This window comes from Pipra filicauda, unplaced genomic scaffold (genome assembly GCF_003945595.2).
Source record: "Pipra filicauda isolate LSUMZ 115617 unplaced genomic scaffold, ASM394559v2 scaffold511_size394598_pilon, whole genome shotgun sequence".
NCBI classification, from domain to species: domain Eukaryota; kingdom Metazoa; phylum Chordata; class Aves; order Passeriformes; family Pipridae; genus Pipra; species Pipra filicauda.
In genome coordinates, this window is record NW_024104656.1 from 321,300 (window position 1) to 347,312 (window position 26,013).

Genomic DNA, 26,013 nt, shown 5'->3' on the forward strand with positions numbered 1-26,013 from the left:
CCAGAAGGATGTCTGTCAAATCAGGGACATATGGCAGTGCTGAAAGTTGAAAGATAATTCATTCAACACTCCAGCCAGGCCACAGCAGGGGAGCATCTTGTAGCTGTGCTGCCAGTGTGGAGTGGGTTGTCATACAGGCTGCTCTTCAGGAAAGGTTCATCTAAAACTTGGCGGTATACAATTAAACCTTAAGATATGTAACAACCACAGTTAATGGAATGCAAAAATAGGCAACTCCCCTCTTATCAGAAACACTACTTTGTATTTACAAAAGTGAATTTCAAAACAAGATTTGCAATATTTTGCTCTTTGTTTTTAAGATTTTATCACATTTATTTACATAATTCTATATTACTGTTAAAAATTTGAAAGAAACTTTTCAGTTTTGATTGAACTAAATCTTTCTAGGGATATAATTTGTGGTTTTTTGAAGTTGATTCCTTTAGTGGTGTTAATCAATCTCAAGCCTTTTGGTTTTGCCATTTTTTTCATCTTGCTGAGAAATGAAAACTCCTGCGGTTATTTTTTTGTTTTTATTCTCCTTCGCCATCTGTTTCTGTATGTTGCACTGATAAATCAAAGCATTCCACTAAGATCAGCAAGAAGTCTCAACTTCCACATTTTTTCTTCTGTCAGAGCAACTTGTTGAGTATACCATTGTCAACTGTGTTTTGAAAGTGGCATGAATTGTAGCTGATATCAAACTCTTGATTAAGAAAAATGAGAAGAGATCCAACCCTATTCTTTGTGTTAATCTGCCTTGTAGAGCTCAATAGTTGGTGGAGTCAACAGAGAGAGTACATCAAGGAAGGTTTGAAAATAAAGTCTGGTGGCAGAAGAGTATTTTAGATACAACTTTTTTTTCAAAATACACTTTTAAAATAGCAAATCATTCTTTCCCCAGGCTTGCTGCTAAGCAAATTAGCAAGGCAGCAAATGCGCTCAAGACAGTATTCGTAGGGAGAGGCAATATATTTTAATAGAGTAACTGGTAAATTTGGAAGACACAGGCAAGCTCCTGAGCTTTGTTCAATCTCAAAAGAAGTTTGTAGGGACTTCAGAAAGGATTTGTGCTGCTCAAAACTTGTGTTTATTCCTGCTGTACAAGCTGATCTAATAAAAGATACCTGTCCTATTAAATTGGTTTCATATCCTGCTTTATATCATGGCTGCAACAGCACTGGTGTTAATTGCCCTATTTTTCTACTTGAAGTTCCTATTTTCATGTGTTTTGCAGTTTTGAAAAGAACCCATTTAACAAACCTGTTGATATAACAAACACATAAATAAAACTTTCCCGGGAAATTCAGCTCTTGAAAGGCAATCACACTGCTGTTGCAGCTTTGGGTAAGGTACTAGAGACTCCCTGCAGGCCATGCAGTGTTGTGGGCTGCCCTGATCCAATCTTTGCATTGCTGTGCAGGTTTTGGTTCCCTCTCACAGCCTGTTTTTTTCTCCTCTCTCCCTCTCTGCTGCTTGTGCCAGAGCATTATCAGATGAGTGTGCTGGAGTCCGCTCCTGTCAGCTCCACTGTGGGCCGTGTGGTTGCTAAAGACCTGGATGAAGGCATAAATGCAGAGATGAAATACAGCCTCGTGGATGGAGATGGCCTGGATGTCTTCGACATTAACACTGATCCTAATTACCAAGTTGGCATCATAACTGTGAGAAAGGTAGAAAAGTTTCCTTTTTATAGTAATTCATATGGCTAACAGTCCTGCTTACATTTTATGCATGGAATATTCCCTTATACCTTCAGGAACTTGGTTCCCGTTACATGACAGTAACCCCTTTCCTGCTATAAACCATAATTTCTTTAACATTTATTGCTAAAATATGAAAGCAGACTGCGTTCCTAGGAGCCACTTTTATAAAGTGGGGACAGCACATTAGCATAAACATGTCTTTTCCCTCTGAAGGAATGTTCTGATTCACAATTTATCTATTTAAATATTCTCTGTAGCTTAATTATCCTACAATGCAAGAAATTAGATCAATATTTGCATTTGAACTGTATGTATTTTTCACTCTGGTGTTCCACAAACAATAATAAAGCATGCCTTAGAATTATTTATAAACCAATAAAACCCAGGCAGTGTTGTTTTTTTTAATTGCTGCTTGAAGATCCATAAATGCTAATTAGGCTAGAAGAAGCCGACGCTAAAATGGCAGCTGTGAAACTGCTAGTACTCTGTACTGCAGGCTATGCAGGAAGGCATAGAGTATTTTTGCTTAGGCTCCCTGCTATAGGATATTTATTCTACAATCTTACATAAATGTTAGAAGTTCAACTCTGTTTCTAGGTTATGAAATTGTAACCATATTTCTGCCTAAGCATATCTAGTGTACTAATAAGGAAGTATAGTTTCCATTTAAATAGTCTGGGATTAAATTGGGCACTAAAATGCAACAATACATGGGAGAGATTTGACCTTGCAAGCCTCTATGCCCTAGAGCAAAGCATTTAAGCTTGTATTTATGGTCACCTTTCCCCAACTCTTGTTTATGCATAGTAGTCCCTAAAGTTAAGCATGTTTTCTGGAATGAAATAAATGTTGAATGCAAACTCTAGTGTAATCTTTCACTCATTTACTGATTAAAACAAATAATTTCTTTGGAGTAAATATGTCAATAAGCTTGACTTTTGTTATTATGAATAGAGTTTTGCTAGATGACATCAGGTACATACTGCTCAATCCACCTACTGTACATAAATGTTTGTAACATTCAATATATGCCTGTAGCTTTATGTAATGTTGTGATTATCAATAGCCAAATATTGGGAAAGTCATCCTTTGAATCCACTCAAGAAAGAAAAAAATTAATTCAACTGGTGTGGACAGAAAAGGATGTCAAAATGGGGGGAGAGAGAGAGAGAATTTCTAAACCCAGAATGAACTCCTATTTAAAAGAAAACAAAAGTTTCTGTTTAATTTTTCTTGACAAATTTCCCAAATGAAATAACTAAGACTTCTATCATGGATGTCAGAAAGCCAGAATTTACAGTTATTGATAAGACCACTGCTTGTGGTCTCGTAGCTACTTTTCTTAGCCCACTAATCCCACAAAATGTTGAGCACCTCCTGAAGAGCTACAGTTCATTCCAAGCTCCCTACCTGTAAGACTGATGCTCACCCTATTTCCCTCTTCTCCCTGCATTCCCTTTCGCATTGCCCATGGAAGGCAGAGTGGTGCGTTACCCAGCCAGTACCCAGGCACTCAGGATAGCCCTCCCCTGCCCTCCTCCCCTGATGCTACCTGATCAATTAGTTTCTCACAGCCAGCGGGTCTTGCTAAATCCCTCCTGCATGGTGAAACTCTCAGTGCCTGTCTCAGCACTGGGGGAAGGAGGGCAAGGATAAGGAGTGGTTTCCATGGGTTGCCTCTCCTCTTGGGTGTGTTTTGCAGCATGCTCAGTTCACAGGAGAAGGTAATCTCCTTGCCTTCCCCATGGGACAAATATTGGAAAGAGGTTTAAATGCACCTGTGGGAGACAAATCTGATGAGAAGGCCAGTGGTATTGAGGCACTGGCACAGGAGATAAACAGGAGGGAAAGCCATCTTTGACAATGAAGGAGTCCAAGGCCAACAGGAGCATCAAAAATGTCATGGTCTAGCACACTTGTTTGATTTTTCTCATTGTTCAAACTTGATTATTCTAGGTTATTATGTGTTTTCATAATGTAGTCAAATTTTATAGCTATTAAGTGTGTCTGTGATTTAACTGCCCTTTTTATAACTTACCTTTTTAGTGTACGTGCAATGTTTCTCGTGCAGTTTTCTTCCCATGGGAATCCTTTAAATATTATGTCCTCTTTCTTAGTATATGTTTAGGCACCTTTGCATTGCACATTCCTTGCCAGATGGACAGTAAGTTTTACTTGGTCCTGTGAATCTATCTTACTGCTATTTTTACAGCACATAAATATGCAACTGGTAGACCATAATGGCTCTGCAGTAATGAGTATTATGTTTGGGGATCTCAACAAATCCTCGCTGACAAGCGCTATGCCTACAGTAGTCACTGATGTACCAGGTGGAACTGAGGGCAGCAGGAGCAAGTTTCAGATCATCTGTTTGCACCTGCTACCACAGATTGCGCAGTTCATACTGTATCACTCACTGTACAGCATCTCCAGCAAGACTGGATTGTCATGTCCCCAGAACAAAAAACCAGCTCCCATTCCAGTCTTCATTCCTCACTCCCACATACTAAATGTTAAATGATTTTCAGTTTTATAATTTCAAGAACCTCAGTCTTTAAGCAGGCATTTGTGATGGGAACAGTTCCAGGTGTGGAGAAAAACATACAGCAATTGACAGGATTTTATTATATGGACCTTACAGTTATTATATGGACTTTACTGTTATTATGTGGTTTCATTGTATTCACACTACACAGTGCACAGCCTGGACATGCCCAGGTTTGCCATGAGTTTGTCTGTTCCCTGCTTCCCGCACTCCTCCCCCTTTTGCCCGTGTCCCTATCCTGGTTTGTCGCCCCACTTGTCTGTCTCATGCTCCGCCCTATGTTCTGGCCCTTTCCCCTCCTGAGCTGATAAAAGACCGCGTGCACGCGTGAATAAAGGATTCTACTTGCACCCTCCCTTGTGTCCCGGAGCCGTGCTGCGCCACGGTCCCATCCCCCCTTCGGACCGCAGTAAGCATTCCTATGCAGAACATTAGTACTGGTACTAATTTTGAAAGCATGAGCTTTTGTATGTCCCTGCAATGTTTCTACAACTCAAGAAGGAAGTTGTTGTGGCAGTAGACAAGTACTGAAGACATGACTGAATTCAGGGGGTGTTCAAGTTTAGGTAGAATATTAGAAAAAGGTTCTTCACCCAGAGGGTGGTTGGGCACTGGAACAGTCTCCCCAGGGAAGTGGTTGTAGCACCAAGCCTGGCAGAGTTCAAGAAGCATTTGGATGATACTCTTGGGCACATGGTGTGTGCAGGGCTAAGGATTGGACTTGATCCTTGCTAATTCCTTCCAACTCAGCATATTCTGTGGTTCTGTGATTCTGTAATCAAAACTCCCCTGATTATACAAGTAAAGGGTTGTGAACATTTAACCACAGTGCAATTGCTTTTAACTTCTGACTGCAACTCAGGAAGTGTGACTTTGTCCTCTATAAGCTGTACTTCATCTGGTGAAAAATTTTTTATATTTTGGACTGATCCATCCATACCGTCATTCTTGTTTGTCAAATTCTTTTAATTATTCTCACCAAGACTGGTAAATTGCACAATAAATGTGGAATTCCCTATTTAGTTCTAATCATGTTTTGGAGACACCTTATTTTCTTCAGGTATCTGTGGAAAGAGGAGGGGACAGAGATGAAAAATGTATTTATTGAGCAGTTCAGTGTCAGCATTAATTAACTCTATATCCATGTGCAGCAAATACGTAGTTTTGTCTAGATAGGAAATCTAATTCATGAAACTACTAAAAGAGGAAGCTGGCCCCCTTTATCCATTAGAAAGGGGAAAGGGAAAGGGAAAGGGAAAGGGAAAGGGAAAGGGAAAGGGAAAGGGAAAGGGAAAGGGAAAGGGAAAGGGAAAGGGAAAGGAACTCCTTGTTTCAAATAATTCTTGAGTATATCATATTTTATACGAAGTGGAAGAGCTCCTTCAGGAAGACGACAGGGATGCCTTATAATGCTTTGAAATTAAGTTGTTCTCTAGACCAGGAGGGGATTCAAATCCTAGCACTCATCATACCTGGGCTGTGAACCTGTGTTTAGGATACCTACTGAAAGGAGGTGAAAAACCTAACTTCCAGGAGGGATGAATTTCTGATAAAAACTGGAACAGGATCTTGCAAGAGCAGCTGTTCCCTGCTCCCACTGGAGCTCTTTATCACTTGGCAGACAAGGCTCTTTGGAGACAAGACTGCAGTCTCTTCAGGGAAAAAAAGAGTATGCTAATTGGGACCTCCACCTTATTTGTGGAGGTGTTGTTCCTGACACTGGAGCCATTTTTGAGGAACAGACTCTTCATATCTTTACTTGGTTTTCAGGAACTCCCATACTGTCTGTTTCTGCCTATATTTTCATCGGAGTGGCATGAAACAGGCTATGTATATCACAGTGCAGTGGTGGTGTTGCTGCTTTTGTTTTCATTTTAGCAAGAAGAATGAAATAATATGTATTTTTAAGTGACCTGCAAGTATTTCTCCCATTTTTTTCAGTTCAGCTGTCAAATTAAATTAAAGAAGTATACAGTGCCATTTCTATTACTACGCTTTCCATTCAACACTTTGTGTCCATCTGCAAATATTTATCTTTGTTGCCCTCATGATTGAAAATCATAGAAGATATTTATTTTTTAAAAGCAGCATAAGTTTATATTACAAGTCATATTTTACTTCCGAAAATTAAAACTATATGGCCTAAATCATATGGCTCAGTGTACCTAATGCTAGATATATTTTTCTCCTCAGCCTTTAAGTTTTGAAAGCAAGAAAAGCTACACCTTGAAAGTAGAGGGTGCCAACCCCCACCTGGAAATGCGGTTCCTGAACCTGGGTCCCTTCCGTGACACCACCACCGTCCATATCAGCGTGGAGGATGTGGATGAACCTCCTGTGTTTGAGCCCAGCATGTACTTTGTGGAAGTGCCCGAGGATGTGGATATTGGAACCACCATACAGATCATTTCTGCCAAGGACCCAGATGTGACCAACAACTCCATCAGGTCTGTCCTCTCTTTATGTGTTCCCCTATGAGTACTGCCTGGTATGTCTGGTTGGTGAGGCAGTGATGGGGCTGAAACAGCACAGGAGAGACTCTCCCCTTTTAGCCAGTAGCATTTGTCAGCGGATTTAGTTAAACCAGACCTCCCACTGAGGGGACTATCAAAGCATTGAAGGAGCTCACCCTTTTCTGTGGTATGGAGAATGTCAGCATCTAGCCTAGCAATGAGCTGGTCAGGCATGTCCTGATAGCATACATTAAAAGCAAACCCCAGACTCTCATGCATTTGCTGGCACAAAACCTAACAGCATCGCTGAGAACTTGCTACCATACCAATGGGAAGGTAATCAACTTACTTGTCCTTTCTTCCCCTTCTGTTTCAAAGCTTGCCTTCATCAACAGCTCAAATACGCAGCTACTTTTGGAGTAGATTGAATGCATGCTAATAAATATTCACAAACTACTAAATTATCTAGTGTCTGGTGAAAGCTGCAGAGCTAGATATTCCCCTAAGAAAGGTAAAGGTGTATTTACAGCCACGGGAGCTTCATTGCTGCAACTCAGCAAGTAACCAAAGGAGCAGATTTGTGTGATCACAGCACTCTTTTCCACAGTGGCTGCCAGCCGCTGCCAGCCCCATTTATCAGAGCAGATTGTTCTTCTCTGAGGCCAGCCCACATACTAGTTTTCATTACCTGCAGAAGCTCCTAGTGACTGCACATTGATTATCCCAGCAGGTTGGCTGGTTTTCTTATCTGAGAGAAGTTTTGGGTGTTGACCTGCTGTTTGCCTAACCTTGCATCAGTCCAGCTTCTGAGATGTCTGTGTTCAGGAACAGTCCTGGGAAATACAGGAGGAAGTTCAAATATTGAATATTAGAAGTTTTTGAAGAAAGCAAAATCTAAATGAGCAATTCTGTGAGCTAGGAGATCTGAGAAGAAGCAAAGTCTATTTTTCTTAATGATATTGTTTTCTATGTTGCTGTTCTAATTATTTTTTTCAAACCTGCCACCTTAATATACCTATTCTTTCTGCCTACATTTTAAGGTTATCATACTTCTCATGGCATTGTCTCAAATTCCTCAGTAAAACTATTATACTGTCTGCATCACAATTTCATTACCCTAAACTTTTTTCCACTCACATCCTATTGTGCTGATTACATTATCCAAACACTGTAATGCAAACAACTTTGTGCTAATCTGCCAAAAAATAGTGTAAGCATAATTCGGAGGACTACCAGAGGATAGAATTGTTCATTGTTATTTTTAATGAGGTTTTTCTTAGTTTTCTTCAGAGCTTTCCAGTGAGTCGATGAAACTCAAAACAATACTCTGCAAAGCACAGAATGCATCACCTAAGATACATTAAAAAAAAGTTGTAAATATGCACAGACTCTTTGTAAGTCTGTTCCTTGACAACTTTCTTCCCCTTTTCTCCCCATCTTCCTACCTTTCCATTTCCCTTTCTTTCCTCATTCCTTCCCTCCTTTTTCCCCCACATCTTTTACTTACAAAATATAAATGATTGAGGTAAAGGAAACAGGGAAAAAAGAATACCATTTCTAATGCTATCTAAAATGTAGATATAAAGAATTAGTTCTCCTTGCCTCTCCTGTGGTCTCCTCCATCCATGCCAACTCTGTGCAATATCAGTCTGACAATGTGTGGTGGGTTGACCTTGTCTGCCAGGTACCCACCCAGCCACTCCATCACTCCCCTTCCCAGCTGGACAGGGGAAAGAATAAGATGGAAAACAACTCATGGATTGGGATAAGGCAGTTTATTAAAGCAGAAGCAAAGCAAAAGCTTGTGCGTGCAAAAGCAAAGCAAAAGATAGCAGTGTTTATTCTCTACTTCCCATGAGCAGCGATGGTCGGCCACTCCCGAGCAGCAGGGCTTCTGCACGCGTGATGGTTCCTAAGCAGGCAGCCATCAGAGACAATGAATGCCTGCCTTCCTGCTCCTTGCCTCAAATTTTATATCTGATCAGACGCCATATGGTATGGAATATCATTCTGGTCAGTTTGGGTCAGCTGGCCTGCTTGGGTCCCCTCCCAGGATCTTGCCCTCAACTGAGGAAGGAATGTCACACTGTTGGTGTTGTGCTCAGCAGTAGCAAAAACACCAGTGTGTTATCAACACCCTTCTAGCTGCCAATGCAAAGCACAGCACTGCGAGGGCTACTGTGGGGAAATGAACTCCAGCTCAGTCAGACCCAGTATACAATGTTTTTGTCTTGCTCTGCCTTCACCTTGCACAGGGCAAGGCAAGATAAGAAAAACAATAATCCCAGATACATACTTTGTTGCATAAGATGAATTCCATCTGAAATTAAAACTGTGATCTGGTCATTTTTTCAAGGCCTGAGAAGTCAAGACATATTTCAGAAGGGCTCACTAAAATACAGGAGAACTCTCAAATCCTCATTTTCTCAGCAACCAGTACCTGGCTCTCACATTGTGAAATTCTGGTGGCTGGAAATATTCCATGATTGTTGTTAAATGATTCAGGAAGATTATCTAAATAGTACAGGGGAAACAAGTGTGCAGGAGCAGGTACTAATTACAAGAGAACCTAGGTGGAGAATTCAGAAAAAGACTCCACCTGTGCCTCTTGACACCGATGATTAATTCCACACCACTAATCACAAGGCCCTATTCAATTTCAGATACTTGTTGGCCTTAAACTGTCAGAGAGAAATTCTTTTTATAGCCCTCATACAAGAATAATTATTATAGCAAAATACAGGAACACTTGTACTTATTTCCCAAATAAATCAAATACCTGAGAAATCTCTTTATTTAAGAAGAGATGGGAAGGACTGGGAAGGAAAGGGATGCAAACCAGCCATCCCTCCCTCTTTGATTTTTCTGAAAAAGAGTGTAAAAGAATTTACCAACAACATATCTCAGTAGTATTTTATATCCCAGTTTAGTAAGTCCCTGTATAGTAAGTACCTATATAAAGATCAGGCTGGCATGCTTGTTTCAGTGAAAGCATTCATGCTGAAAGGAGAAAATTCAGAACAATGATCCCTGTTCATCATCTGTTACTATTAAAGCTTTCAATTCCCATCAACTTTGATGAAACAATCAACAAAAAGGACACTAAGTCTGGGCTCTATTTTAGACTGTGACAATTACCTAGGCACATGTGTGGCTTTTGTCAAAGGATCCCTTACCATGCTAACAGTTATCTAGGAAGGCAACTCATACAAGCTGCTGTTAAGAGCAAGTTGATGCATATGAAGGGTACTGAGCATTTTACACACCCTGCAAAACCATCCCTATGACTGAGTACAGCAGTGATATCTGTCAATCAACTGCCTCCCTGCCCAGGTTTTCTGGCCTGCAGGTACCACCACAATCCCCCATTCACCAGTGCAAGAAGCTTGTTCCCAGCACTCAACTGACATGATATCGGGCAGGCAGGTTTAGTAAATATGATGAATCAACCTCACAGATGGAGCTGTTTTTCTGACTGGATGATATGAGAAAGCCACTCATCATTCCCCTTGTGCTAACACAGCTCAATCAGTTGGATGCTCCAGGATGCAGGTGGAGTTTATTCCCTTGAAAGAGGAGAGAATACAGAAGTACAAGGAAGGGAACAGTTCCTTCTCATCAGCCTAGGTGCTCAGAGAACGAGCTGATGTGAAGTCATTTTCATCCTGTCTGAATCGTGCTTAAGAAATGGGCATAATTATTTTGCTCAGAAAAAGAAATCACACTCCTCACTGGCAGATTTTCTCTGTAAAGCAGAAGTTCCTGTGCTAAGCTGTGCTTTGCTTTAGGGCTTCTTCCTCTAAATCTTGTTGTCTTCCATCTCCATTCAAATAGTACTCTCCATTAAATGCCATTAGCCACATGAACTCCTAGTTTTTCCAGCATCTTACTACACAAGTCAAAGGAGCACATAACTAAGTTATGGAAGAGTGTGGATCTGCTGTGTATGACAGTATGCCCCTTGCTGGACAGGTTTTTTGGCTGTAACAAATGGTTTTCACAAGGATTGCATGATATTTTTAATATGTACTCTTGCAGATACTCGATTGACAGGAGCAGTGATCCAGGGCGGTTCTTTTATGTCGACATTACATCAGGAGCACTGATGACTGCAAGACCTCTTGACCGGGAGGACATTTCTTGGCACAACATCACTGTGCTGGCCATGGAGCTGAGTAAGGATAATACAGATTGTACATAGATTAAAGAGATACAATAGACAAAGCAGGCTGAGAGACCTGAATTCAGCAGTTCACATATTGTTATGCACTGAGTGGGAAGCCGTATTAACTGAATTAGTCCTCTGACATCAACAAACGAATACTGCATTTTATTTATTTTTTTTATTTATTTTTTATGCTCGTTTTCACAGTGTGGTGGGAGGCATAGAGGATGGCAAGTAAATGCATAGTCCTTTTTCAAATCGTTAGTATTCCAGGGATTTATTTAAAAGTCTTCCTGATGTGTTTCTGGCAGAGTCTTATCAATTCAGAAGGGCTAGGCAGCTAAAGCAGACACTGCAAAGGCTGCACAACTGCTAGAGCTACCAATCGTACCTGGGAGGATTGTGTGGTGCAGGGACTGGTAGGCAGCAATGATGCTACACTGCTAGATCAGTAGTTGAAATCTGCTGTGGTTCAGCAGCAAGTGAATGACATGCCATCTGCTTACTACATAAATAATTTGGGCCAGAATGCTTTGGGATCTTCGAGTATGCTGAACTCATTATGCTTTTTGGGTTTTACAGTGTGCTAAAACTCAGCCCAGGATTCATTTGTGCCAGGTATTTTTCAAGGCTATGAGAACAAGGAGATGCTCAGCATTTCATGGAGTCAGTATGAAAAATTTAGCTGAGTTTGAAATACTCATAGATGTGAAATTCATAAAGGAGCCTGGGATATATAAGGGAATATTACCTGAAATCTCTTTGGTTCACGTAGCTTTTGCTCAGGATCTCAGTTCATCTACTGAGGAGCAGCAGCTTTTTAGCAGCTTGCTGCCGATAGCTGATTGCATCTGATAGAGCTCCCTGCACATCCAGGCTGTGCCAGAGGTGGTGGGGCAGTTTGAGAGCAACAAACTCTCAAGAAGCTTGCCCAAAATGAAGTCAGCCAACTTGGAAAGCAGAGGGAATATTTCAAAAGAGTTGGGGTGACTCTGCCACATATTTGCAGGCTATTCCGGAACATGGTGCCTTTCTGTGCCCTTTTAAGTAGTGAGAGGTGTTGGTGAGATGAGAGGATCTCACCTCCATCTATTTTGACACCACTTTTATTTTCAGCCACCAATGGCCATTACTATTCCTTGTACACATGGGTCTGTAAAAGCTGCCCCTGTAGCAGCACTTGAGGGTGAGAACAATATGAAGGCATGTCTTCCTTTGAGTCATCCTCCATCAATCTTCTGTCAGTTTTGCTCTGTATGTGTGCAGCACAATATTTTAATTTAGCGAATAGTTTCAAAAACATCATAGTTGTGCATTTCTGAATAAAGCTCCTAATGTCAGAGGTTAGATCAATATTACTAAGAGTGTAAATGCAGATATTCATCTGGCACAATAACGGGTGTTTTAGCAAGATATATGTATGGATATATAGGAAGCTGAAGGATTAAATTACAAATTAGGGAGAAACAATATAGTTTGAGTATTATCTCAATGACACAATGTGACATGTTATGGAACACAGTACACTGAACATTTAAGAAAACTCTCTATCGTTTGTATGATCATATCATTTCTTGCTATAAAGGGAGATACATTTGGAGATAAATGCACAAAGTGGTGTAGCTACAAAGAAGATGAGAATACTAATTTTAAAGAATTTTCTGGATTTTTGCACTTTTTCTGACCTCTTCTTTTTTTTTTTTCTTTCTGGTTAGAGTTTAATTTTATCATTAAATAAGGGGGAGTGGAAGATGATTTGTGGCGGAAAAACAGAGTAAGAAAAACAAATTATTCTGTGGCCACCTAGTTTGGAATTTGTGAAGATATCTGAAATGATGTATTGATTTACTGGCAAAGAAAGCTAATGAACCAGTGGGACAGAAACATCACAAATGATGTCATGCAGAATGTAAAATTTTCATTGCAATTTTAAGCTTCACTGAAAGCTTTTCTGTACAATTTCATGTGTTATTACTTTTTAAACCCCTCTGTACAAAGTATCAAAGACTTGACACTGTTTTTGAGTTCAAGGAAGATAAATTCTGAGCAAAAGCATGTCTGAACTGGAGAATTGCCATTTTTAACAAGCTCTAAATAACAAGTCTGTTCTTAAAAAGAGTCCCTTCCTAATTTGTGCCACTAGTACAGAGGCTCAATGAATAGTATTGCACAGTCAAAGGCCAGTGAAAGGGGCATTGTCTAAAACTGTTGTTATAGAAATAGTTCCATAGGACTGAACCAGGTTGGAGCCTTTTACAGAATTTGTTTGTAAAAGATGGGATTAAATGGGAAGCCAGGGTAGACTGAGACCAGCATTTGCAACTTCACTCTGAGTCACACAATCCTCAAGTTACCACAGTTCCCAATGGGAAAATGTCATTTAATGCAAGCTAGTAGGAAAAAACCTGCTTTACCTTTTGAGCAGAGTGAGAAGCAGCCATTTCCTCTTTCCATATATTGCCTTTCTTTATATCATACCTCCTCCTTCCAGATAACCCCTCGCAGGTGGGCAGCGTCTCTGTGACAGTGAAAGTCCTGGATGTGAATGATAACGCACCAGAGTTTGCAAGATTTTATGAAGCTTTTGTTTGTGAAAATGCCAAAGCAGGCCAGGTGAGAAATGCTTGTAACACCAGGGGCTGGGAAGGGGATGTTGTTCTACATGGAAACAGCATGCCAGAAAGGGTGAGTGTTGGAAAAAAGGCTCAGCTACCCACCCATTTCATCTGAACTCTCAGCGGCAGCTGACTGTGCTTCATTCCAAAGGCAAGCATATTGCACTGGGATTACCATCATATATAGCACCTCTTTTTTCTCTCCCACACCTCTTTTTTTCTCCTACAGTAGTTTCTAGGCTCACTGTGCAATACATTTCATGGATGCATGTATGAAGCCTTCTGCTGGATAGGCCTTCCAGCAGGCAAACACCTGGTTTGTCCTGTAGCAGCATCAAAGAGAGAATTGTTATGAGAAGTGCCACAAAGTCAGCCCAGACTGACAGAAAGTGACACGTGACAGAAAGTCTTACTGTTAAGTGTTATAAGAGCCTTAAGCACGCGTGATCTTAACGGGAGCTGGACATAACATCAGCTTCAAAAGGGTGCTAAACAGATTATGTTTTGCTGTGAACTGGAGATGACAGAGAGTCAAAACAACACAAGACTTCCCATTTCACACACTGTAATCCAGCACCTTCAAGTGGCGAAGCCTCTTTACTCCTCTCCCTTCCAAAACTCCATCAAAGCCCTCGAACAAGGTCACTGGTGTCACAGATGGACATGAGCTCACCCTCATTGGACCTGGTGCAAGCTCTACTGCTGATCGTTTGTGGGGAGGTGACCTCTTGCTTCACCACCCAGGGTCCACAGTGGTGACTGGTGCCTCCTAATTCAAAGCTGACTAGTATAGTATAAACACATAGACACACCACTCATGATTTGTGACAGTTTGCTGAAGCTTCTCCCAGCTGTGTGAAGCGGAATGAAATAGCTACGCACTGCTGAAACAACTGTCATCACAACTATCATATACAGGATACTTTCATCTCACTAATTTACAGAAGTTCTTAATAATATAGGGAATGGAAATCATTGACTAGACTTTTTTCCTGGTTTTGAAGTGTGAGTGTCCTAAATAAACTTTCTGAGCTTATCGCTATGCACAATAATTTGGACAACTTCCTTCAGCAAAGAAAGCCAAATTCTATGCCACATTTTAAAAAGTTCCAAAATCAGTTTTAAGGTGGTGAATAAGAATTTATGGGTCTGTCATTTGCCTTTGAATCCCAAAATAACTTTCAAGTAAAAAAATCCAGGTGAAGATTTATTCCTTGTCTAAAAAGATGTCAGAATGTTTATTCAGGTAGAGCTCATTGTGCTTCAAGCTGTTAGACCCACTTTACAAAACCTTTATAGGTGAGGTGACAAATTGTTTTCTGGATTAAGCATTGTCTTACTTTCTGTAGTTTGGTTTTACTTATTGCATATGCAGAATGTCTGCATGGTTGGCTTTTCTTTCTTTTTTACTGACATTGTGGGGAGAATTTTATTGATTTAAAATTAGAAGAGTGGTAAAATAATCAACCTGACATCCTTTTCTACCTGCAAAATGAAGATGAAAATAAGTATGGGCTCTCTTACAAGCTCTCTAATGCACAATGAATCTTCTGAGAACCCTGGGCCCTCAAAAGACAAAAAGAAATGTGCAACAGAAGATAGGGATGCATGAGAGAAAACTGTCTGTTATTTGAAGCAAATTGAATATCTCCTCCTTTGTTTAAAAGGGATGTACATGACTAGATTGCATGACCGCAGCAAAAGAGATGAAGCCTGCAAGGTTTTGAGTTTCTTTGTGATTTATCTACTGTACTTCTGGAAGATAATTTTATTCAAATGCTCCAATTGCTTATATTTATACATATAAAATATGTTATCTCTTTATTCATTCATATTATGAATATTTTGTTTATCACCTGTTTCTATTTTTTTATTATATGCTGTAGCTGATCCAGACAGTGAGTGCCATCGACAGGGATGACCCACAGGAGGGTCAGCACTTCTACTACAGCCTGGCTCCAGAGGCAGCCAACAATCCTAACTTTACTCTAAGGGACAATCAAGGTAATCAGAGTGGACACAGACGGTTAGCTACTCTAATTTCTAGTGCGTGAGTTGGACTTGAGAAGCTGTGACTTACAGTGTGTGATAAGACTGCCATTTCAAATAATACCAAGTGACACCTGCTCCTTAAAGGCAGTAATAAAATGACATGTTATTTAATACACTTGAAGGTTATATGATATTTTCTTCTCTATAAATATTCTCTAGCAATAGGCCACTTTTCCTTCTTTGAGGAAATGTACCAGTGTTTTGTGCAAATTCAGGTCTTTTGGTCAGGCTGCAGGCATCTTGGATTATCAGAGTGGAAATTTCATTCATTCAGAAGGAGATGCTTAAAGGTAGGATAGTAACTGGAACTAGGAGATGAATCTGAAGGGAATTACATTGCTCTTTTTTTGTACTCTTCATGTTTTCTCCCAGGCACAGAAAAAGGGAAAGTTCTTGTACTGTTCCATTCTTTACCCCCAAGCACTTTTTTTCTTCCTCCTTGCACATCCATATTTCCCTAAGGAGAGAGGGAAGTAGGGAGGACTTGCAGAGCCTTAGGGGGGGTAACCTGGTGTACAGCTAAAGGTCTGTGTAAGATGACCTAAGTAGAAACGGAAACACCACTGAGAAGACTCATGGCAAAGCACTGGAATTTGAGCATCTTAATCAGTGGAATCTGCTTCTTTGGGGAAGATTTTGGAGCCTGTAGGAAAGCCCTGCCGTAGCAGGCCTTCGCATGACTCCTGTTGGAAGAGGACCTCCATGGGCAGACGACGATACTGAGGTCAGGTGCACACCAGCCTTCATTAGGAAGGAGGGACAACCTTGAGTGACCTGGTACAGACCTTTGTAAGTTAGTACTGAGGGGCTGGATTTCAGCAGGAGTTTAGTGTGTAAAGCACAACAAATCAGCAAGCAATTCCAGAATAAATGGGGAGAAAGACTGGCCACCTGCAGCATACATGGCCAGCCTCCAAGCCTGCCCTTGCTCCAACACATGCCTACTTGTCACATTTACTTTCATAAGCCCCTATCTAGGCCTCTCTAGGCGTATGAAAGAAAACGTAGAGGCTCAGAAAGAAGCCTATGCCTCCATTAACCAAATGTGTCTTAAAACACACTACTAGCAGAATCCTGGCCCTCCTCCACAGTATGCTAGAGCTTTTTCACCCCAAAAGCATTTTTTTCTATAGCCTCCCTGAAGCCTCCTCACAAAATTTCTTGCATTTTTATCCCATTCTTTCTCCCCTTGTCTCATTCCTTTTTATTTTTGAATATATTGCCAAAATAACTGAACAAATATAACACAACTATTGCTAAAGCATTTGGCAAACTAGGCTCATTTCATCCTCAAGGCATTTTTCTAAAAAAAGAAACTCACAAAATTCCCAGTGTCAGATGCACTTTTTCTGTCTAAGGCCATACTTGCAATAATTTATAGTGACAGCAATGACTGCATGGCTGTACCTCCCACTCTCTATAAAATACCAGTTTTCCAGATATAGAGATATATATAGATATAGATATGTACGTATATATCACAAGAAGCTTTGGGTACTATTGGTTATTAATTTGAAATAAAAATGTTAAGTATCAAACCACTGACTATTTGAAATATCCACATTTTGGGCACCACAATATAAAAAAAGACATTAAGCTATTATGGAATGTCCAAAGGAGGGTGGCGAAGGGTCTGGAGGGGAAGATGTATGAGGAGCAACTGAGGTCACTTGGTTCAGCCTGGAGAAGAGGAGACTGAGGGGAGATCTCATTGGGGTGTTCAACATCCTCATGAGGGGAAGCAGTGCACTCTCATGACCAGTGGCAGGACTTGAGGAAACAGCATGAAGCTGAGTCAAGAGAGGTCTAGGTTGGATACCAGGAAAAAGTTTTTCACCCAGAGGGAGGCTAAGCACTGGAACAGGCTCCCCAGGGAAGTGGTCACAGCATCAAGCCTGTCTGAGTTCAAGAAGTGTTTGGACAATGCTCTCAGGCACATGGTGTAACTATTGCAGTGTCCAGCACAGGGCCAGGAGTTGGACTCAGTGATCCTGATGAGTCCTTTCCAACTCAACATATTCTATGATTCCATGATTCTGTGATTCTATGATTAAGGATTAATTTACTCCCTCAGCAATTTGGAGTGCAGTAGTCATTTTAGTATCAGTAATTTATGCTTATATTTTCATCTAGTGGCCACTAAGAACTATATAAATCATATAACTTAGGTACAAAGGGGGTAGCTATACTGTATGTCACAGGGTGACAAGATAAGTAACAGAACCCACTTTGCTACTCACAGCCTATGCACATAAAATGAGACAGAAACAATTCCCGGGCTGGGGGAAGGCACTGTTAAAATTAGCAATTGTGCTGATTACTTGGTTGTCCAATAGAGCAGTAAGAGAAACTGCAAGACATGTAGCCTTCTTGGCAACAATTAAAACCTTGATTTTTACTAAGCAGCACATAGATCACAGTTTGCATTCTGATGAACTGTTTTAAGTATTTCTTTGGCCCTCGTAATTTTAGTCTCTGAGAACTTTTTCAGTCTATTCATTCTCTGCATATCCTCAGCAGACAGAGAAATCCTATTGTTCTCCTTTATAGACGGGGATCTGGGGCAAGGAGAAATTAAGCTACTTACACGCCTGGTTCCCTTTGAGTTCAGTAAAATCAGTGAGAGATACACATGTTAAGTAGCTGCAATGATCTGGGCACAGGTGGCTCCCCAAGGCCATATAGGATATATGGGATGAAGCAGGGAATTGAGCTGGAGTCTCCCATCTCCAGTTTCTGCTGTAGGGCACTGGTAAGCCATCTTCCCCCACTTCTAAGTCCAGCTGAGACTGTGTTGGGAAAAAGTCAGAAAAAGAGGCTTGCTGTAAGAATGGAATGAACAACAAATAAGCTTACTGCATTTCCAGATTAAACTCTGAACTGATCTTTTGTTGAACCTTGACCACTGCCCTCCACCTTTTGGAACCAGGAACTGTTGAAGGCATTTAAGTGGGTGTAGGATCAACATTGGTGTCATACCACCACCAGGCCTGTCATTAGGAGCCTCTGGCAGTCCTCTGCATTGCAATTAAATTTGTCCAAGGAGAATGTTAAGCTATTTCTTCCTTCCCTAAAACTGTGGTCTACCTCCCACTTTGGCAGAGTGCAAAAACACTGAGCTGAAAATACTATACCAAAAGTGTGACTCTTTCCTGAAGCCAGTGGTGTCCATAATGTCTGCTTCCTTGTGCTCTTTCTCTCACTCCTGGTGAAATATTTCTTTATATTATTCCTAGCTCTTCATAATCATTACAATCAGTTTTTAAAGACTAATGGAATTTTTGGGCTAATCATCCCAATTCTCCTGCAGACACATACAGAATGAAACCAAGCCTTTCCAGTGAGAAGAGTCATGGTTAGCTCTGATCTTGAGGTTTGGACCTACACATTGCTTGATTCCCCTGCTCTCTCCAGGGAGGTACATCACTTCCAGTGGGGCAGAAAACTGCAGGAAGATGGTGCTCTATGGCGTGTTCTCACAACCACATGAAGACACCAGCCTGCATGCCCATGGGAAGTTCAGTTTTCACCTCCTGATCATACAAATGTGGGACCTGCCATGCTGCAATCTTCAACATCTCTGTTCAGTGTCGTAGCTAAGTCCTACCATCCAGCCCCGTGAGCCAAAGATTCTGTGTTGGAAGCTGTGATGAAAAATATTGTTCATTCTTGTCATGCCTGCTTTTACTTTTTTTTAATATTATGGGGCTTTCATGTGCTCACGAGCCTTCTTCTGATGGCTGGGGCTTAGCAGATATCAAATTTGGAATAAAATTGTGCATTCCAGTTTCTGCCATGCTGCATCACATTCCAGCATGTCCTTCGCACTGCACTAGCATGTCATATCACATTGGCTTTTGATGAGTCGCACAAGTTTTGGCACCAATGTATTTCAGTTGCAGAGTAACAGGTAGAACAATTCTTTAGGGGTTATTTGGATGCCTGCCTAGTACAAAGCAAAACAAAACAAAAGAGCCAAAATGTAATGCTGAGAGTCATAAAGAGAATTTTATCACCAAGAACATTTAAGACCTGGGTGAAATGGTTGCGCATCACAGCAGAAGGTATATATAGATATATATCTTTTAAAGTTAGATTATAGAAACTTGGTTTTGGCCTGAAAAAAGAATAATTAAAAACACTTGAGATCTCTCACTAGATGATTTTGCACAGCTTCAGTCAAGTTCACTGCCTGTGACTTCTTTTACAGGCAAAGTATGACCAGCTCAGAATAATGAAGTCTTTTTCCCTCACAAAGAACAGTTTCACATAAAATGAAGATTTGATGTCACCTGAATAGAATTTGTGAGTTCCATTGTAAGTGAATTTAAAGGGAGTGAGTCTTTCACCCAGGAAAGAGAAAAGCAACCAAATTACTACAGTTAAGATGATTCAAATATTTCCGTTGACATAGCATAAATGCAGGCAGCTTGTCATTTTCTGCCCTTTGAGTTGCTTTTTCTCATGCTAAAACTGGCCCAGTGATGGAAATGTGGTATTAATAGCTGGGGAGCACATACTAAAGGGCACATGAACAGCCTGAGGGAGAGAAAGCACTTGTGTGTGCCCCAGGAGAGAAGAGGGAAATGTTTGCAGGAGGCAAGGGCTCCTGTCCACAGCACACCCTTTGCCCAGAAACCCTGGGAGGCACAGGGTACTGCTTTCTGCTGGGTTTTGGGACACATTCCTGAATCATAGGATCATTTATGTTGGAAAAGACCTCCAAGATCATTGAGTCCAACTGTTAAACCTGACACTGCCAAATCTAACACTAAAGTGCCCTAAGTGCCCCGTCTACACGTCTTTTAAATATCTCCAGGGATGATGTCTCGACCACTTCCATGGGCAGCCTTTTCCAATGCCTGACCACCTATTCAGCAAAGAAATTTTTCCTATTACCCAACCTAAACCTCCGCTGGTGAACTTGAGGCCATTTCCTCTTGTCCTATCGCTTGTTACTGAGGCAGAGAGACCTATTGATGTCTGTCCATACCCACTGCACATACTCAGAGCTGCATGGCATATCGAAGGTGAAATCAGTAAACAGTAACACGTAATCAGTTTTAAGCAACTTTGGGATTTCTTCTTGCACCTGATGATCTTTCCTCAAAGTTCCAGCTCTTGGGATTGCGTGATTTAATGAGACGCTACAGATCGCTATATATTCTCATACAGACATGCAAGCACACTTCAGAATTTTACACTCTCAGGGTAAAAGCTTGAAATGTCATTGATGTGTAAGCAAAAAAGACCTTGAGATTCCTCTTAAAAATATGTCACAAATTCAATCTAATATCGCAAACTGTGGAACCCAACATCTCCATGCTTAAGTGTGCCAGTACTATCTGACGCCATAAGATTTTCAGCACAATTAAAGCATAATTTAAGTCTAGCAGACAAGTCTAGCAAGTCTAGTTTGAGTTTGCATATATTCCTTAGTTGGCTGTATATAGCACTCCTGATTTCACTCCTAAAAGCCATCAAATTATTTCTGGTGTTCAGGTAAATGTAGATAATATAGCTGAATTTATCTGCATGTAACCTGAGTTTCTGCTCTGAAAAAAAAATCACCCAAGATTTAAATTTTAGCAGTGAATGGACAGAGAAATAATAAGGAAATGGAACACTCCCACGTTTATATTTTAGGTTTTTTCGCAGTCTACTCGTCATCAGGTTTCTTGCCATTTCCAAGCAGCCGTCCCATTGTGCTAATCCATCTGGGAACAGCTGATCAACATCCTGCATTTCAAGCATAAAAAATGTACATTGGTAAGAACCTGGAGATGCAGATGGCCAGACTCTGTGACCTCTTATGAACCAATGAAACAGGAAACAAAACTAAGTAGTAAAAGAAACTGCATGAAGGTCACCTCCCAAAAATGCCACACATCACTGCACAGGGTCAGGGCTTGCAGGTCTGCCAAATAGGAAAAGTACCTGTGTTCCTCATTCATCTTTGCTGGCCCAAGATGTGCAGACATGTTTGTAAGAAAGGACAATTTTCATGCAGGTTCCTTTAGACTCCCTGGTGAGCCAGATCACATTGGAGACATTTAGTCTTGGGCTTTCCAGAAGTCTCTGAGGTCAAAAATCTTGAAAGTCAGCACTGACAATATCAACACTCATCTCCAAAGATTTTGGCTTGGTATTCATGAGCTGAGAATTGAGAGCAACTTCCTGAATCCACTTGCTTTCCGATTAGGAAACTTGGTCCACAGTCTGAAGAATTTGGGGAAGGAGGTAGACAGGAATTCAAATACCACTGGGAAATTTTGACATTTTATAAAGTATGTTGAATATGGAGGAAAAAGCCCCAGAGTTAGGAATTTCTCGTTGAATGACCAACAGCAACTGGCTGTTAGGTCACTCTATTACTATTTTTTTCAGCAGCATCATTTTGATTCCTTTTGATTTAAGTTCTGATAAAAAACAGGCAGTTACACTAAATGAAGCAGAATAGTCAAATCAAGGCAGAATAATTCTGACAATGATGACACAAAGCATTCTGACTTTTTTCAATGTCAGAAGTACTAATGAAATTGCATGTATTTGACTGAAAAAATGTTTAGTTGCAAATTTTCAACTCACTGCTGCTTTAGGATAGCAAGCTGGGGGTTTTTTCCTTTGTCTCCTTGTTGCCTCAAGCAGATAACCATACCATGTATCAAAAAACATAAAGGGTACCATGACATGTCCACAAGGGTTATATGCCAGCATCTCCAAAATGGTGGCAGCATACAAGTGTGAGGCCTAGAAAAGCTGCTGAGCATGAACAAACAGGGACAAGTTGCCTTCAACTGTTCATTTCTGTCTTGCCTTCTGAACGCTCTTTTAGCTAAATCTGAAGAGACAAGAAAAAATGGGTGTAGGTCTGGGGCTGATTTTTTTAATCTTTATTCTCTGCTGAATGTATTTGCTCTGCATATCAGCTATTGTCTCTGTTTATTTTCTGCCCTCAGACAATACAGCATGGATTTTGACAAGGCGCTCTGGCTTCAGGCAACACGAGCAAAACACCTTTTACCTGCCCATCCTGATCAGTGACAACGGCCGCCCTGTGCTGAGCAGCACATGCACGCTGACGGTGCACGTGTGCAGCTGCGATGACGAGGGCATGGTGATGTCCTGCAATGCGGAAGCCTATGTCCTCCCTGTCAGCCTGAGCAGAGGGGCACTCATCGCCATCCTTGCCTGCATCTTTGTCCTGTTAGGTAAAGCCTTGGCTTCTTCTTGCTGGGGGACAAACTTTTCAGCCCTGCCCAGGGTGTCACTGACCTACCGAAGGTGTAGGACACAGATACACACACACACATCTATGTACGTGTGTTTATGTAGACACACACATACCTAAAGGGCCAAATCAAGGACCAGCTGCATATGGCTTCAGACTTTGGGCTGTAGGAATGGGGGAAAACTATGGCCTGCAAATATTTCTTCCAGATGCCCAAAGTGCTAGGGTGTCTGGCATGCCCATGCTTTCCTGCAAGTGGTATGACAGGAGGAAGTACTGGCAGCTGGGGCTGGGAACAGGTTACTTTCTCATCCTCAGCAGTTTCTGATCATATGGTCCCAAAGGAAACAGGAGTGGTAAGCCCAGTTCCATTTCTTGTCTTTTTTCAAAAGATGTCCCCACCTCCATTCTTTTTCCTTGAGACACTTCATTTAAATGGTGGCTCTGCTGCAATAAAGGGTCTGAGCATCTTTCCTGAGTTCTGTCTCCACAATTAAAATTCATCCTTTCCTTGCCCAGACCTTCTATATCCCCTGTTAGCTCTTGGTATCAAAAGAACTTCAGTTCTCTCATTCTCTCAAGTCACAAGATGTTAGTTCAAAACACACATTCTCTGAAATTTCAGGGGACCCAGTTTGAGGAGCAGTGAAGTAAGATACAGAGAAAATTCTTTTAAAGTACCTCAATTCTGGCTCTTCAAAGGACCCTAGATACCTCAGTTCAAAATTTTAGTATTCAAAGTCTTTGCTGAGTTCTAGCTCTGGAAGTACAGTCACAAAGTGATGGCACATTTTCAATAGCAAAGGGCTCCGGTGCCTGTATATCCACTTCTCCCCATGTTAAGAAGCACGGAGAGGATGAGGAGCACCAGCACTGCAGCACTGCAGGAGGCTTGCAGATAAACAAAAAATTCTTTGGAGCAGACTAAGGGGCTAGGTCTGCATTTTGCTGTGTAGGCAGACATATCACCGTGGTGCCTTAGCACCATCCATCTCTGTCACATGCAGTGGCCAGCCCAAGAGGCATCTCCAAAGCAAGCTACAAAAAACCCAGCCACACAGCAGAAAAAAAATATCTCTGGAACTGTGTGCCACTACAGATAAACTGTTACTGATCTCTGACATGGCTAGCTTAAAAGTGGCTCAAGTATCACTACAGTGCCTTGCAAACTTATCCATGTCCTAAGTGTCACCAAGAGTTAAGAATTTAGGTGCAAAAAGGAACAAATTAGCAGGACCTCAAGCTATTAATTTTGACTCTGGGGTGGGAGATTTCTACAGTCCTCAACTTGCAAACATCATAGCTCTTTAAATCCAGGGGGTGGTTGGGCTTTCCAAGGGGAAAATAGGGCAACAGAGAGTCTGAAGCGCTGGCAAGATCTGCCTCCTTGCTGACAGCCCCGTGTCTTGCTTGCCTCCTGCAGTGTTGGTGCTCCTCATCCTCTCCATGCGGCGCCAGCGGAAACAGCCGTACATCATTGACGAGGAAGAGAACATCCATGAGAACATCGTCAGGTATGATGACGAGGGTGGCGGGGAGGAGGACACAGAGGCCTTTGATATTGCTGCCATGTGGAATCCGCGGGAGGCTCAGCTGGTGGTGAAAAACCGGCAGGACATGCTCCCTGAAATAGAGAGCCTCTCCCGATACGTGCCTCAGGCATGTGTCATGGACAACAACGTCCACAACTACGTGCTTGCCAAGCTGTATGAAGCCGACATGGACCTGTGGGCGCCTCCCTTCGACTCCCTCCAGACATACATGTTTGAAGGGAATGGCTCGGTGGCAGAGTCACTCAGCTCCTTACAGTCGGTGACGACAGACTCAGACCAGAGCTACGACTATCTGACGGACTGGGGGCCGCGCTTCAAAAAGCTGGCTGAGATGTACGGTGCCACAGACAGCAGCGGGGCTCTGTGGTAACACATAAGGAATGGCAGAAGGCTTTCCACGTGAAATGGTGTCCAGTTCGGTCCATTCTCATCAGATGCTTCCATGGACATGGGTAAGGCCTCCTAAAAAAATAGCAATACGGTGCTTGGATGAGAACGGGAAGAAAGGTGCGAATGAAGGTCTCTCTGGATCAGCTTTACTCAGTTAAATTAAGTCACATTTTTGAAACTATGAGAACCAGAAGAAAGAAATTTTTTTCCTGGGTTTTACTGCAAAATCAGAGAGCTCCACACCTGGAATATAATGACATTACTCTCTCTCTCATCCTTTCTCTCCCCCTTGTACATGGCAGCTTACTAAGCTCTATACATCTGGGTTCAAAGATCTGTAAACTCCAACTGTAATCTTCAACTCACTGAGAAATTGCCACCACAAAAAAAGTTGTTCCCCATTGGTTATATTTTCCCCATTAAAAAGGAAAAAAAATTGCTTGCTAATAAGAGAAAAAAAAATTCCACAAAGCAGAAAATTGAAACTGCAGTCTCAGAGGGCTCCTTGTAAACTAAACCTCCTCTCTCTGTTGCTAACAGAGTCCTTTTTTAATCCTTTAGAAACAAGGCTGAGGTTGGGTCTTTTTTCCCTCGTGACTGAGAGGGCTGGGGAAGAGGCTTTGAATTTCTGCTCTAATTTAATGGCTGATCTGTGAGTCGTTGGCATTAACACTAATCCATCTCCTACCAAGTTTGCGTAAATTTATTCCTGGCTCTTTAAAACCATGACTCTGCTAAACTGCTCAGAACAAAACCAGAAAATCTGCCTCTTTTGCACTGTAGATGTCTCTTCCATGTGCCAAATGTGAAGATTAGATTTTACCAATGAAAGCCAAATAAATTTTAAAATAAGAAAAAGCTATATTTGGTAACTACATGGGTTAGATGGGCTTTCCTAATCTGTGTGTGGTCAATCCAAGGGATGTTTACATACTGTAGATAACCTACTTGAACAAATGCAGTATTATAGACCAATAAATGGATGTAAGAAAATTACATGTAAAAATTTTGTATATTTGTTAATTTTGGTAATAAATATGATGTACTGCATACAGTACAGTACCTTAGCACCTCTTTTAATAAAAGTTAAACAGAAAGGAAAGTCTGATGACAATTTATTGAGTACTTTGTACACAGTTAGTGTTTATTTGTGGCTTTACATGCCTTGAGCATCAAGAAAAAATGGTTCATCAGCATCGTGTCAAGGAAACTAGTCTTCAGTTTACAGAATCAAGCAGATTGTCTGCTTCTTTTATCATTGTTCACTTGGACATTGCCCTTAGCAATGAACCAGCCTAAGTAC

General features: G+C 41.3%; 1 protein-coding gene across 1 annotated transcript in view; it reads left to right on the plus strand.

Moving 5' to 3' along the window:
* CDH20 (cadherin 20) overlaps window positions 1-25,812 on the plus strand; it is a 122,845-nt gene extending 97,033 nt beyond the window's left edge. The window contains exons 6-12 of the mRNA XM_027736796.2: window positions 1,486-1,673; window positions 6,445-6,698; window positions 10,743-10,879; window positions 13,361-13,482; window positions 15,371-15,488; window positions 22,496-22,747; window positions 24,191-25,812. Of these exons, the coding sequence (XP_027592597.1) occupies window positions 1,486-1,673; window positions 6,445-6,698; window positions 10,743-10,879; window positions 13,361-13,482; window positions 15,371-15,488; window positions 22,496-22,747; window positions 24,191-24,690 (1,571 nt within the window). The 3' untranslated portion in view covers window positions 24,691-25,812. The remainder of the gene's footprint in view (window positions 1-1,485; window positions 1,674-6,444; window positions 6,699-10,742; window positions 10,880-13,360; window positions 13,483-15,370; window positions 15,489-22,495; window positions 22,748-24,190) is intronic.
* Window positions 25,813-26,013: the final 201 nt, after the last annotated feature.